Raw genomic sequence first — 10754 nt, forward strand, 5'->3', positions numbered from 1 at the left:
CCGATGTGGGGCACAGTGATGCTCTCCACACCGAAATCCTGAACCTCTTCCCCCACGCAGCTCGGCAGGAGAGGTCGGTGTTCATGGGCTGAAYTCCAGCCTGGATTTGGGCTGGGATTCTCCTTTYCTCCCACTGAYMTTGCTCAGGGATTTACCTGGAGCACAGTTACCCTACAAACCCCCCCAAATTTTGATGCTGACTCACAAGATGAAGAATTCATTTTTTTATTATTTTTTCAGGACTTCTGCCTTGCTCACCTACAAGATCCCCGTGGCAGATGCGCTGCCTCTGTCCAGGTCCTTCTCCAAGCTAGAAGCAGGTACAAGGAAACAACCAGTTAAATAAGGAAATTAATTCCAAATTGTCGGCCTGGATTTGGTTTTTAAGGATATTTTCTCCATCCTTTTGCAGCCAAACGGAATTTCAAGCTTGAGGAGTACAGCTTGTCCCTGAACACTTTGCACCAGGTGGGTTGATGTGGGAACTMCAGGTCAGGAACTGCCCATGGAAAGGGAAGAAATGACCCGTGAGCAGCACRAATATGGTCAGTCCTGGGCAGGGATGGGGTGGTTTTCACTGTGTCCCCTTGCAGGTGTTCGTGGACCTCACCAGGGACGCAGAGGAGCACGACCTGGAGGTGGCATCCAATGGGGCTGTGGAGCAGAGACCCCTTCAGCCCTGAGCCTTGGAGCCACAGTGGGAAAAATTCCATTTATTCCGTCAGAATTACTGGATTCCATCAGAGTTACTGGATCCCACCAGAATTACTGGATTCCATCAGAGTTACTGATACCTGTGACCACTGCAGCCCCACAATTTTGGTCACACACAGCCCTGCAGGTGTTCCGCCTCCCAAAGAGAAAAAAAGAATTATTATTTTAATAAATAAAGCCTTTATCCTTTGACAAATGGATAGCTGGCGCTCATCTCTTCTCCTGGCTGGACTGGCCCGTGCAGATTTGCTGTGCTGAGGAATAATGCTGGGGTGAATTCCTGATCCCAARGCTGCGAGAGGGGGCTCAGCTGCTGAAGAGAATCGGGGTCTGACACCTCCCTCAGCCATGGCAGGAGGATTCCAGGTCTTTGCCTTGCTCAGTCCTGAAATTCACCCCTCTGGCTGGTGGAATGGGGCCAGCAAAGGTAATGACCCCCTCAGGGAGGGTCACAGAGCTGTGTTTTCACCCAAAAAGCTGCTCTTGCTGTGAATTCCAGCTTGGCCCAACTCATCCCCAGCACTCTGACCATGGAGAGAAGAAAGGACTCAGAAAAATAACATTAAAACTGGTWGCTGTTATATCATCATCTATAAACCCAGTTGTTATTTAGAGTCAAAATAAGGAGGGATTTGACCCAAAATAGTRGTGAGGAAGGACAGCAGGCCTGGGAGGGATGGGGGCAAGGACCAGCACCCTGACYCTGTGTGAGCAGATCAGCATCTCCTCTGGGATATCTGCCTGCCAGGGCTAGAGATAAAAAGGGAAATTAAAAACCAAAAATGAATAGAATAGGAACTCCCTGCATCCTGGTGTTTGCCCTTTTGTCCTGTCCCCCAGCACTCCTGGGGAAAGCTGGGCTGGGGACCTTGCAGAGGTCAGGGGCAGTGCCATCCATGGAATGGGCACAGCAGGCAGGGCTGTGGGCCAGCAGGTGGCTACTGTGGCTCAGAGATGGGGGGCTCCTACCAGGAAGGGTCCCCATGAGCCACCACCCCAACCCCACCCCAATTCTGCTTCCACGTGGATGTCCCACTGTCAGCACTCTGCCAGGGAACACACTCTGCGTGAGATCCACTCAAGGGTTGGGTTTTTTCCTTTAGAAAGTAGGATAAGGTTTGGGCACCAGGAGATGTTCTGGGGACAGGTTTTAACCCCATCCCATGCCCTGGCTTAGTGCAGCTCTGCAGTCTGYCTGGCTCTGAAACATCTCAATGGGATTTAAACCTTAGGGGGGGATTTTCCTGCTGGGCAGAGCAGAGGGAAGCAAATGTAGCTCCTCCACTTTCCCAAGCCCAGTCTCTGTCCCAGCTGCTCCTGCTCCCTCCCTGGTCCCTGAGCCCCAATGAGCCCGGGGATGCTGCCGTGGGTGACCACACTCCCCAGTCTGGGGTGGAACCAAACCCATCCCCTTTACAAGTGCAGAGTTAGYCAGGAAAAGCTCATTTTCCTGTTTCCAGGATGCTTTTTAGCTGGAAGAGCTGTTGCTGTCCAGGAAGCAGCACTTCCCTGCTCTCTGGCTGATGCCACCGGAGCAGTTTTCCACTGTTTGTCCCCCTTTCCTGTGCCGTGACATCGCTGTTCACTTCAGCCTCTCCTGCTGCACTGAGGAACACAAYGGGGTTTGCCAGAGAAAGGATTTTTGTGTGTGTGGTTTGTTGCAGAGCTTGTTTTTCCCCTCTTGGCTACGGCTCAAGAATTTCCTGAGTGAACTTTTCGGACAGTCAGCTCCAGCGCCTCGTCAGCGATGAGCTCCGTTTGCTTTTTCTGACACAAATAAAGCTGAAGTTCTGCCAGGGAGGAAGGAAAAGAGAAGCCATGGTGTCAGGAATGCTTTTTGCAGAAGCGCCTGAGTGAAAGAACGCTTGTGTGGACAAAGGAGCAGCGAGAGCGGCCGGACAGCTGGACAGTCCAGCTCTGGAGCCTCAGCACCTCTGCTCCTCCAGGACATTGCAAAGGACAAGCTCTGGATTCCTTTCACACCTTCCCATCAAGGTAAGGCTGAAATATTCTTCTTAGGGCAAATAAAAAATGTTATTTTATAGGTATGAAAACATCCTTTAAATGATAATGCTGTTAATAACACCGGGTGAGGATACAGAGGAGTAGGGGGGGCATGGAGCGTTAAGTTTGTCATTAAGCTTTGGGGTGTTTAAAGGCAACAGAGTATTTTTAACTTTATTTTGAGGTGAAATGACACAGAAGTGGAGCTCARTTTATGGCAGAGGTTTATCTCCAGTGTTTCTGGGTGCTAAGAGGAGCCAGTRGGTTCAGCTCAGTATTTTCTATAATCCAGCATTTACAAGGAGCAGATTCCTTTTCCTACCTGCTGCATGAGCTAAAGTTTGAATTTTAAAAGTTCTGTCCCTCTCACGGTCTTCAAAGTTGCCCCTAAAATACTGAAGCAGCAGAGGAATCAGCTGCACAAACCCTGCAGCAGCACGGCCAGGGGCAGAGAGCAGAGGGGTGACACGAGGGACGTGTGGGATTTCTGGGGTGAGCTCCTGCTGGGCCAGTTCTGCATCCCAGCCAGGATCTCCTGGCACTCTCAGGACAAGCTGGCACCTGCTTTAGCTGTGCCCCAAAAGCTGTGACAGCAGTGGAGCTGGGTACAGGTGACACAGTGTCCTAACCTCCCTGCTGTCAGGTGAAAAGAGACCAAATAACTGCAAATTTAACTTCCCCAAGGAAGTCTAGGGGTTGTTACTTTGGCTAAATTCAAAATTTTATACACCTGGATTTATGAAGATTATCTGTGAGGAAAAAAAATCTGTTTAGAGACTATGGCAAAAGCCAGGGCTGGTGTTTGTAGAGGGCACCCTGGGCTTTTCCAGTGTTCCAGTGGCTGCTGTCCCACCACGGGGAGATCCAAATAGAAATATTTGAAAGAAAATAAAACTCTTGTCTTGCCTGTCAGCACCACGAGGCACCGTCCCCCAGGGGAACAGGACAACATAAATCTTCCTTCCCTATGACAGGAAGGCTTGAAAGGGTTGGGTCTGTGAAAACTCTGATATTTTTACCTGAGAATCACTTAGAGAAGGTCAGGATCTTGTTTAAAAGCAGATTTTAGCTGCAAATGTGACAGCAGAGCACTTTGGCTGGGWGAGCAGAGCTCTTTGCACAGAGGTATTTAATCCTTTTGCTCATTAGAGGTTCTCATGATTATTTTATGAGTGGTTAATACGCAGAGATTTCATCTGCAAAAACCTGACGGGAAGATCTTTATGCTTTGCTTCTTTCAGTTCCCACCACCAGCACAAATCCAGGCAAAATAATCCTTGTTTTGCTTTGACCAGAGCATTTGAAGGGTTCTGCCCTGTCTTTTGTTGTGACACACCAATGCCTGCCCGTGGCTCCCTGCTTTTCTCTCATTTTTCATGAAAAACCCGGCAATGACATCTCTCCCACGCATTTCCAAGAATTTGTTCTCCCGTGGCTCCACATTTCCTTCAACAGATGCTGTTTCCAAATGAGCTCAGCTCCCAGAACAGCCAGSAGTTGCTCAACACTTGTTGGTGTTGAGCCTACAGCACGTTCAAATTACAAGCAAATGGATTTTCGTGATTTTAATTGACAATATTGTTGTTATTTCTTGGCCGTGAAGCCCACCCAAGCTGATTAGGTCATGCCATGTGATTTTCCCTTTTTTTATTTCATCAACAACTCCTCCCAAACTCCCCATGGTGCAGCACGGAAGGCTGAAATTCTGATTTTTKTCAGTGTTTGCTGTTGAGCTGTGAGGGTTGGAGTGTGTTGAGGGTGATGATCTCTCCTGAACCCTGTGCTGTGGGGGTGGTTGTGCTCAGCACAACATCTGAGTTCATTCAACTCTCAATTTATTCATTTTTTTAAATTTAATAAACTCTCAGTTTATTCAATTCTTGCTGTGAAAAGGGAGAAAAACTGTCACTGCACATCTGCAAGGGATGTGAAAATAAAACCAGTTGCTGGTGGTTTAGCTTTGGTTGTATCTGAAAACAATTATCAAAACGAAGTTTTTTTCCAGGTTTAAAGATGAAGACGCTCCAGAGGAATATGAGTGTATTCCAACAGACTAAAATCCTCTTGTGGAAAAATGTCCTGCTCAAGTGGAGGATGAAGATGCAGAGCTTTCAGGTAAGAAAACATTTTAAAAAATAAAACCAAAGTAGCAGCAAACCACTGGGAGTGGCCAATCCCTGCCTGCCCCAGACACCAATTTCTTTGGGTGAAATTAGAAATTAAAGTCCTTTTGAAAAGCCTGTCTGATAATGAACACTTGGAGACTATTTTTTTTTTTAAACTGGTGATATTCATGTCTGGTTTGTCACAAATTCGGGCACAGATGGGCTCTTGGATCAGGTGATGGGTACAATGCAAAGATTTTCTTCATTAAACTCTCGGAAACTGGTGTGACTGAATTCCTCTTGGTTATATTTTAACCCCACAAAAACTGAATTCCTCTTGGTTATATTTTAACCCCACAAAAACKGAATTCCTCTTGRTTRTATTTTAACCCCACAAAAACTGAATTCCTCTTGGTTGTATTTTAACCCCACAAAGACAAAATTCCTCTTGCTTCATATTTCAATCCAACAAAGAATATTTTATTTTTTGCACTGGCAGTTTTTCCACTGCCATGAAATTCTCTCTGCTGCTGTCCCTGGTGTAGGAGTGGATCCTGTCCCTGCTCTTCCTGCCCATGTTGTTCATGGTGTCCTTGTTCGTGTTGAACATCCGCTACCCCGAAATGTTGTACAGACACCTGGGGCACCTGGACGACCCTGCCTTCAACAGCACCGGGGTCACCATCGCTTTCACGCCCGTCACGGCCACCACCAGGCACATCATGAGCAAAGTGGCCTCCAGCTCTGTCATGACGGGTGGGTTTGCATTTTTAAATGCTGGGTTTTGCTGTTATTTTACCTTCTGTGTGTTTTCTGCGTTTCAGTGGTTCTCCAAGAGAGAGAATTCATCCTGAATCCTCTGTTTCCACAGATATTTCTTCTCTAGGATTTAAACGACTTGTGAGACCATGCTCCCTTCTGAACTGTAAAGCTCTGCCTTCCCAATGTTCYCTAATTCTTTTAAAAGCCCTTGGGTCGCTCTTTTGAGGTTCTTTTCCTCTCAGCTGGTGAAGTGTGACACATTTAGARCTGCCTCCCTGCCCAGTGGGAACTGGAAAAGGAGAAGCTGGAATGCTCAGAAAGCAGAATATTCCCTCTGGGTGCATTCCCAGCCTCACAAAAACTCATGGCAGTGTTTTCCTGACACTCTCCAGGTATACAGCTAGAGGAAGTGGATGAYGAAAGAGCCATGGAGAAAGCCTGGATTTCAGATGAGGACACCATAGGGGTTGTGTTTAAGGACAACTTCTCCTACCACCTCAGGTTTCCTACCAGAGACGTGGTTATTCCCAATGAAGTCATYGGATACGTAGGTAATACAAAATGAGAATTTTGGGGTGTTTGCCAGCTGTGGACAGGGTGGGAATAACCCACATTTGTTAAGGGATGGAATAAATGCTGGCTTTGGGTGTTTTGGTTTATTTTTTGGTCACTGTCCATTTGAAGTGTTTCCTGCAGTRCCAATGGATTCTCGTCATCATGTTTAACAGTGAAAATTAATTAGTTTTCACTAAAGTTTTCATTTCATTAGACAGCTGCTTCGAGTTKACCCCGATGCACTGCACCAGCCCCAAGTATTGGTACCGAGGCTTCCTGTCCCTGCAGTCCAGCATTGATGCTGCCATCATAGAGGTAAATCCCATTTAGGAGCTGATTTCAGCATCCTTTTGTTTTMAATTTGATACAGGAAAGGCAAATTCTGCTGTGGGAATAACAAGGGATGGGTTTGCCAAAAAATAGTTGATCTAGGGAGGAAAAAGCAGAACATACCTGGTATAAACCATCTTGCTGCAAAAAAAAAATTAAATATTACCTCTTCATCTTGCATTCCTTCAGATGGTGGCAAATCRTTCTGTTTGGGAAGAAATGAATTCCATCGCCGGCGTCCGAATGAAGACCCGGAGCGTCATCCTGTCCATCAGCCTCGACTACAGCTTTTTCATGGTCATTATCGTCATGTGCTTCTTCCCCTTCATGTATTTCTTATCCATCAACGTCACGAGAGAGAAGAAGAAGCTCAAAGTGTTGATGAAGACCATGGGGCTGCAGGACATCGCCTTTTGGTGAGTTCTTTTCCATCGGGATGTGTTTGCCCAAAATCAATCAGCTCCTGGGCGTTTCTTCAGTCAGTTCATGAGTTCAGTGTGCTCAGAAGTTTTCTTCGGCACTCGAAGGACAAACCAGAAGGTTGAACATGGCAGTGGTGTCCTCTTCTCCCTGGGGTGTTTCCTCCCAGGGTGGRTCATCTGCCTGTTCTGCCAAGGATGGGAACGAGAAATTATTTCCATMATWAATACTTAAATTYWAARCAATTCTGACCTGCAGATGAAGCTGTACAAGAGCTGTTAATTACCCACAGGGGTACACTTTCCCTCCCCAGGCTCTCCTGGAGTTTGCTGTACTCCCTCTACGTGCTGATCTTCTCCTGCCTGCTGACGGCCGTCGTGCTGCAGGAGCATTTCGACACCAGCAGCTTCCCCACGGTCCTGCTCCTGTTTTTCCTCTACGGCCTGGCATGTGTAAGTCAGACTTTAAAGCCATGTTTTCTCACCACGTGATTTACTACAGAATCACAGAGTCACAAAATCACAGAGTCACAAAATCACCATGGTTGGAAAAAACCTTCAAGATCTTCGAGTCCAACCCTTGCACCAACACCTCAACTAACCCATGGCACCCATCACCACAACCAATCTTTATTTAAACACATCCAGGGATGGTGACTCCACTCCCTCCATGGGTAGACCATTCCAGTGCTTTATCACTCTTTCCATAAAAAAACTTTTCCTGATATCCARCYTCCATTTCCCTTGGCGCAGCTCAAGGYTGTGTCCTCTCATTYTGCCACTCAGAAGGACTTCAGTGGATTTTATTATCCAGGCTCTGCTCACTAGAGATCCGTGCCTGGCAAATGGAAGTGATATTTTTAAAGGTATTTATTTCTTTCAGCGGTTGAAGGAAATTTCTGTTCTTGCAGATCCACCTGGTTTTCATGCTCTGCTCCCTCCTAAAGACCTCCAAACTCGTCAGCTTCACGGGGTTCCTCGTCATCTTCATCTTTGGCTTCCTGAGCCTGGCCGTGCTGATAGAAGAGGTCCCGGAGCCTCTCATGTGGTTCCTGGGTCTCRTCTGTCCCTTTGCCTTCAACACCGGCATTGCCAAGGTAGGGGCACCACCCCTGCAGTGAACCTTCCCCTTCCACAGGAATTCACACCCTTAGCTCAAAAATCCACTGGTAAAACCTTCAGGGTTTTTTTATTCACACCCACATCCTGATCTGAACTGGGCAGCACCGAGGGGCTCCAACGCCACCACCACATTCCCCCGTTCAAAATCAGATGAATGYAGGACAAGCAGGGCCTCATTCACAAAAAATCTGCTGTTGGGGCTTTCTGAACTCCCACATGACCCCAAGGAAGCCTCGTCCCTGCACACAACAGCCCCATTATCCTCGGGGCTGGGCGGCAGCGGGTTTGGGAACATCAGGGACTGCATCCCTTGGCTCACCCCCCTCTTCCTGGCAGCAGGGACTGTGCAAACACAGCTCTGGATTTCTGCTGCTGCTGTCCCTTCCTCCATCCCCATTTTGGATAACTCTGTGCTGTTCCCCAGTTTCCCATTAGTCTCATCTCCAAATCCCTTTCTAGCTCTGGTAACCTAATTTTTAATCTGATATTAATATTTATGTATCAAGATTTCTTGATATATKTAAAATAAATCTGCCTGGAAGAGGAGATCTCTGAGCCAGCAGAAAAAGAGAGTGAATTTGTTAATTTACCATATGGCTAAATCAATCATTATGTAAATTATGGCATTTTGTCGTGACTCTGTCACGTCAACGGTGCCAGTATCAGGTTCCTTGAATTGTTCTCCTCTAAAACTCTGATCTTTTCTTCTCTTTCTGGATTGTTCTGGGAAATTCTGAATTAAAGCATTAAGATCTCTGCTCTGAGTAAATTTATTCCCCTTCCCCTCTAGAAAGAAAATAAGAACAGTTGTTCACTACTGCAGATGATTTCCAGGTTAACCCAAACAATCACACCTATTGTTCGATGGCATGTGCACTTTTCCAGCCTGAAATTTATTCTTGTTTATCCTTTATTTCAGATTTTCCATTTAGAAAAATTTGCAATAGGCCTCTCCTTTTCCAACCTCATGGGGGAAGCATACTTTCTATTTTCAACCTACATCGTGCTGGCRTTTGACTCAGTCCTGTACATGCTGCTGGCTCTGTATTTCGACAAAATTCTCCCAGGTAGGAATGGTTTGTTTTTATTTCKATGGATTGTGTGGGATTTATCAAGGAAATCATGGGCTATCAAGGAAAACCATTCTCCCAGTCAACCAAAAAAAATTTGGACTGAATGAAATKTATGTAATGAAGAGACTTTTCTGTTTCTGGCACTTGCTGGTAATTCTCAGAGTCAATGACAACTAATTATTTAATTTTTTTCTTGCTAATTATGCAGCTGTTGAACTATTTATGAGATTATAGCATAATAATAAAATCTTGAATTCGTTGGACAAAACCCTGAATCCAACCTTCTCGTCTCCTCTGCCTCTAYTCCAAACTTGGGGGGCTTTTGACTGGAAAAAGCACCAATTTTGAGGCAGCCAAGTACATTTGAACCTCCTAAAATCTCAAATGGTATCCTCATTRTGGCTTTGGTTAATGACAGATCATCTTTTTCCTTTCCTGGCAGGCAAATATGGGATCCCAGACCCTCCTTTGTTCTTCCTGAAGGCCTCGTACTGGATGAGGAGCAGGAGAGGCTCCAGCAGGAACATTCCCAGATCCACAGCAAACCCTGAGGAGCTCCTGGRGGATGCCATGGAACCGGTGCCCCCCGAATTCCTGGGCAAAGAGGCCATCAGGTTAAGGGAGAAGGAATTGCTGGTGCCTGGATTAACTTTGGGGGGTTTAATCCTCCCACTGATCCCCACTCCTTCCATCGGGTTTGACTTTTCCAGGCAKTTTTTTGCATTCATCAGCCTCTTGCAGTACACTTCGTTTTGCAGAGGAAAATCAGAGATAAAGAGATAATTCWGACTGGTCACTATGGGTGAAATTTGGATAAATTCAGTTTGATAAAAAACTAGGCTTTTTAAAAAATCTATCCTCTATTGCAATGGGCTTCGCCTTGTTTTTGCCAGTCCTGGTGCCCCATTTTTGGTGCCAGGTCATGATGTTCACAGCTGGGTGCAAAATAAGCCAAACCAGTGAATCTCAATGTTGTTCCTCAGCACTTCTTTTTTTTTTTTTTATGCCATTTCTGTCGTTTTAACCTAAGTGCCATACAAATGTAAAAAGGCATCAGGGAAAATCATTAAATCATTTACAGAAATCCCCACRTAATAACCTCCTTACCTTCCTTTTAGGCTCCACAATATTAAAAAAACCTACAAAAGGAAGGAMGGGAAGACAGAAGCTTTGAGAGGTATGAAAGCTGTGATGTTGTTTCCTGTTACAAGGAAACACAGTTGTGCAAATCAATGTGATCAATGTATGTCAATCAATGTAATAAAACACTTACACTGCTTGGAAATTTATGTCAAATATTAATTGATGTGACATTACTMTTTTGTTCATTTTTTTACTGATTTTCTCTTTTTTATAAGACTAAAGAGAAGAAAGATTTATTTTTTCAATTGCTGTATTTTTGTCTTTTCTGCTAAATACAGACCAACTCCTTTTGCCTTTAGTTAAATGTTTGCACAACTTTGCAACACTCAATGCCCTTTTTGCCAATTATTACAATTTAAATCTTGTATTTCTTGATTTCTCTTGCTTGGGGCAGCTCAAACCTCATTTCTTCCCAAAGCTGATGTTGRTTTTGTTGCAGGTTTGTCCTTAAACATTTACGAGGGTCAGATCACTGCCTTGCTGGGCCACAGTGGGGCTGGGAAGACAACGCTGCTGAACGTGCTCAG

At 45.6% G+C, this 10754-nt stretch overlaps 2 protein-coding genes across 2 annotated transcripts in view; both read left to right on the forward strand.

The window, feature by feature from the left end:
- LOC130584171 (ATP-binding cassette sub-family A member 9-like) overlaps positions 1 to 928 on the forward strand; it is a 26165-nt gene extending 25237 nt beyond the window's left edge. The window contains exons 36-39 of the mRNA XM_057383989.1: positions 8 to 73; positions 241 to 320; positions 413 to 468; positions 594 to 928. Coding sequence (XP_057239972.1) covers positions 8 to 73; positions 241 to 320; positions 413 to 468; positions 594 to 683 — 292 coding nt within the window. The 3' untranslated portion in view covers positions 684 to 928. The remainder of the gene's footprint in view (positions 1 to 7; positions 74 to 240; positions 321 to 412; positions 469 to 593) is intronic.
- A 1218-nt stretch (positions 929 to 2146) lies between these two features.
- The window catches only part of LOC130584172 (ABC-type organic anion transporter ABCA8-like), a 23906-nt gene continuing 15298 nt past the window's right edge, over positions 2147 to 10754 (forward strand). The window contains 12 exon segments of the mRNA XM_057383990.1: positions 2147 to 2709; positions 4724 to 4833; positions 5369 to 5579; positions 5978 to 6136; positions 6355 to 6455; positions 6660 to 6886; positions 7204 to 7342; positions 7801 to 7986; positions 8931 to 9078; positions 9527 to 9698; positions 10203 to 10261; positions 10667 to 10751. Coding sequence (XP_057239973.1) covers positions 4732 to 4833; positions 5369 to 5579; positions 5978 to 6136; positions 6355 to 6455; positions 6660 to 6886; positions 7204 to 7342; positions 7801 to 7986; positions 8931 to 9078; positions 9527 to 9698; positions 10203 to 10261; positions 10667 to 10751 — 1589 coding nt within the window. The 5' untranslated portion in view covers positions 2147 to 2709; positions 4724 to 4731.

This window comes from Malurus melanocephalus, unplaced genomic scaffold (assembly GCF_030028575.1).
Source record: "Malurus melanocephalus ecotype Western Australia unplaced genomic scaffold, MMel_1.1 scaffold_672, whole genome shotgun sequence".
Classification (NCBI taxonomy): domain Eukaryota; kingdom Metazoa; phylum Chordata; class Aves; order Passeriformes; family Maluridae; genus Malurus; species Malurus melanocephalus.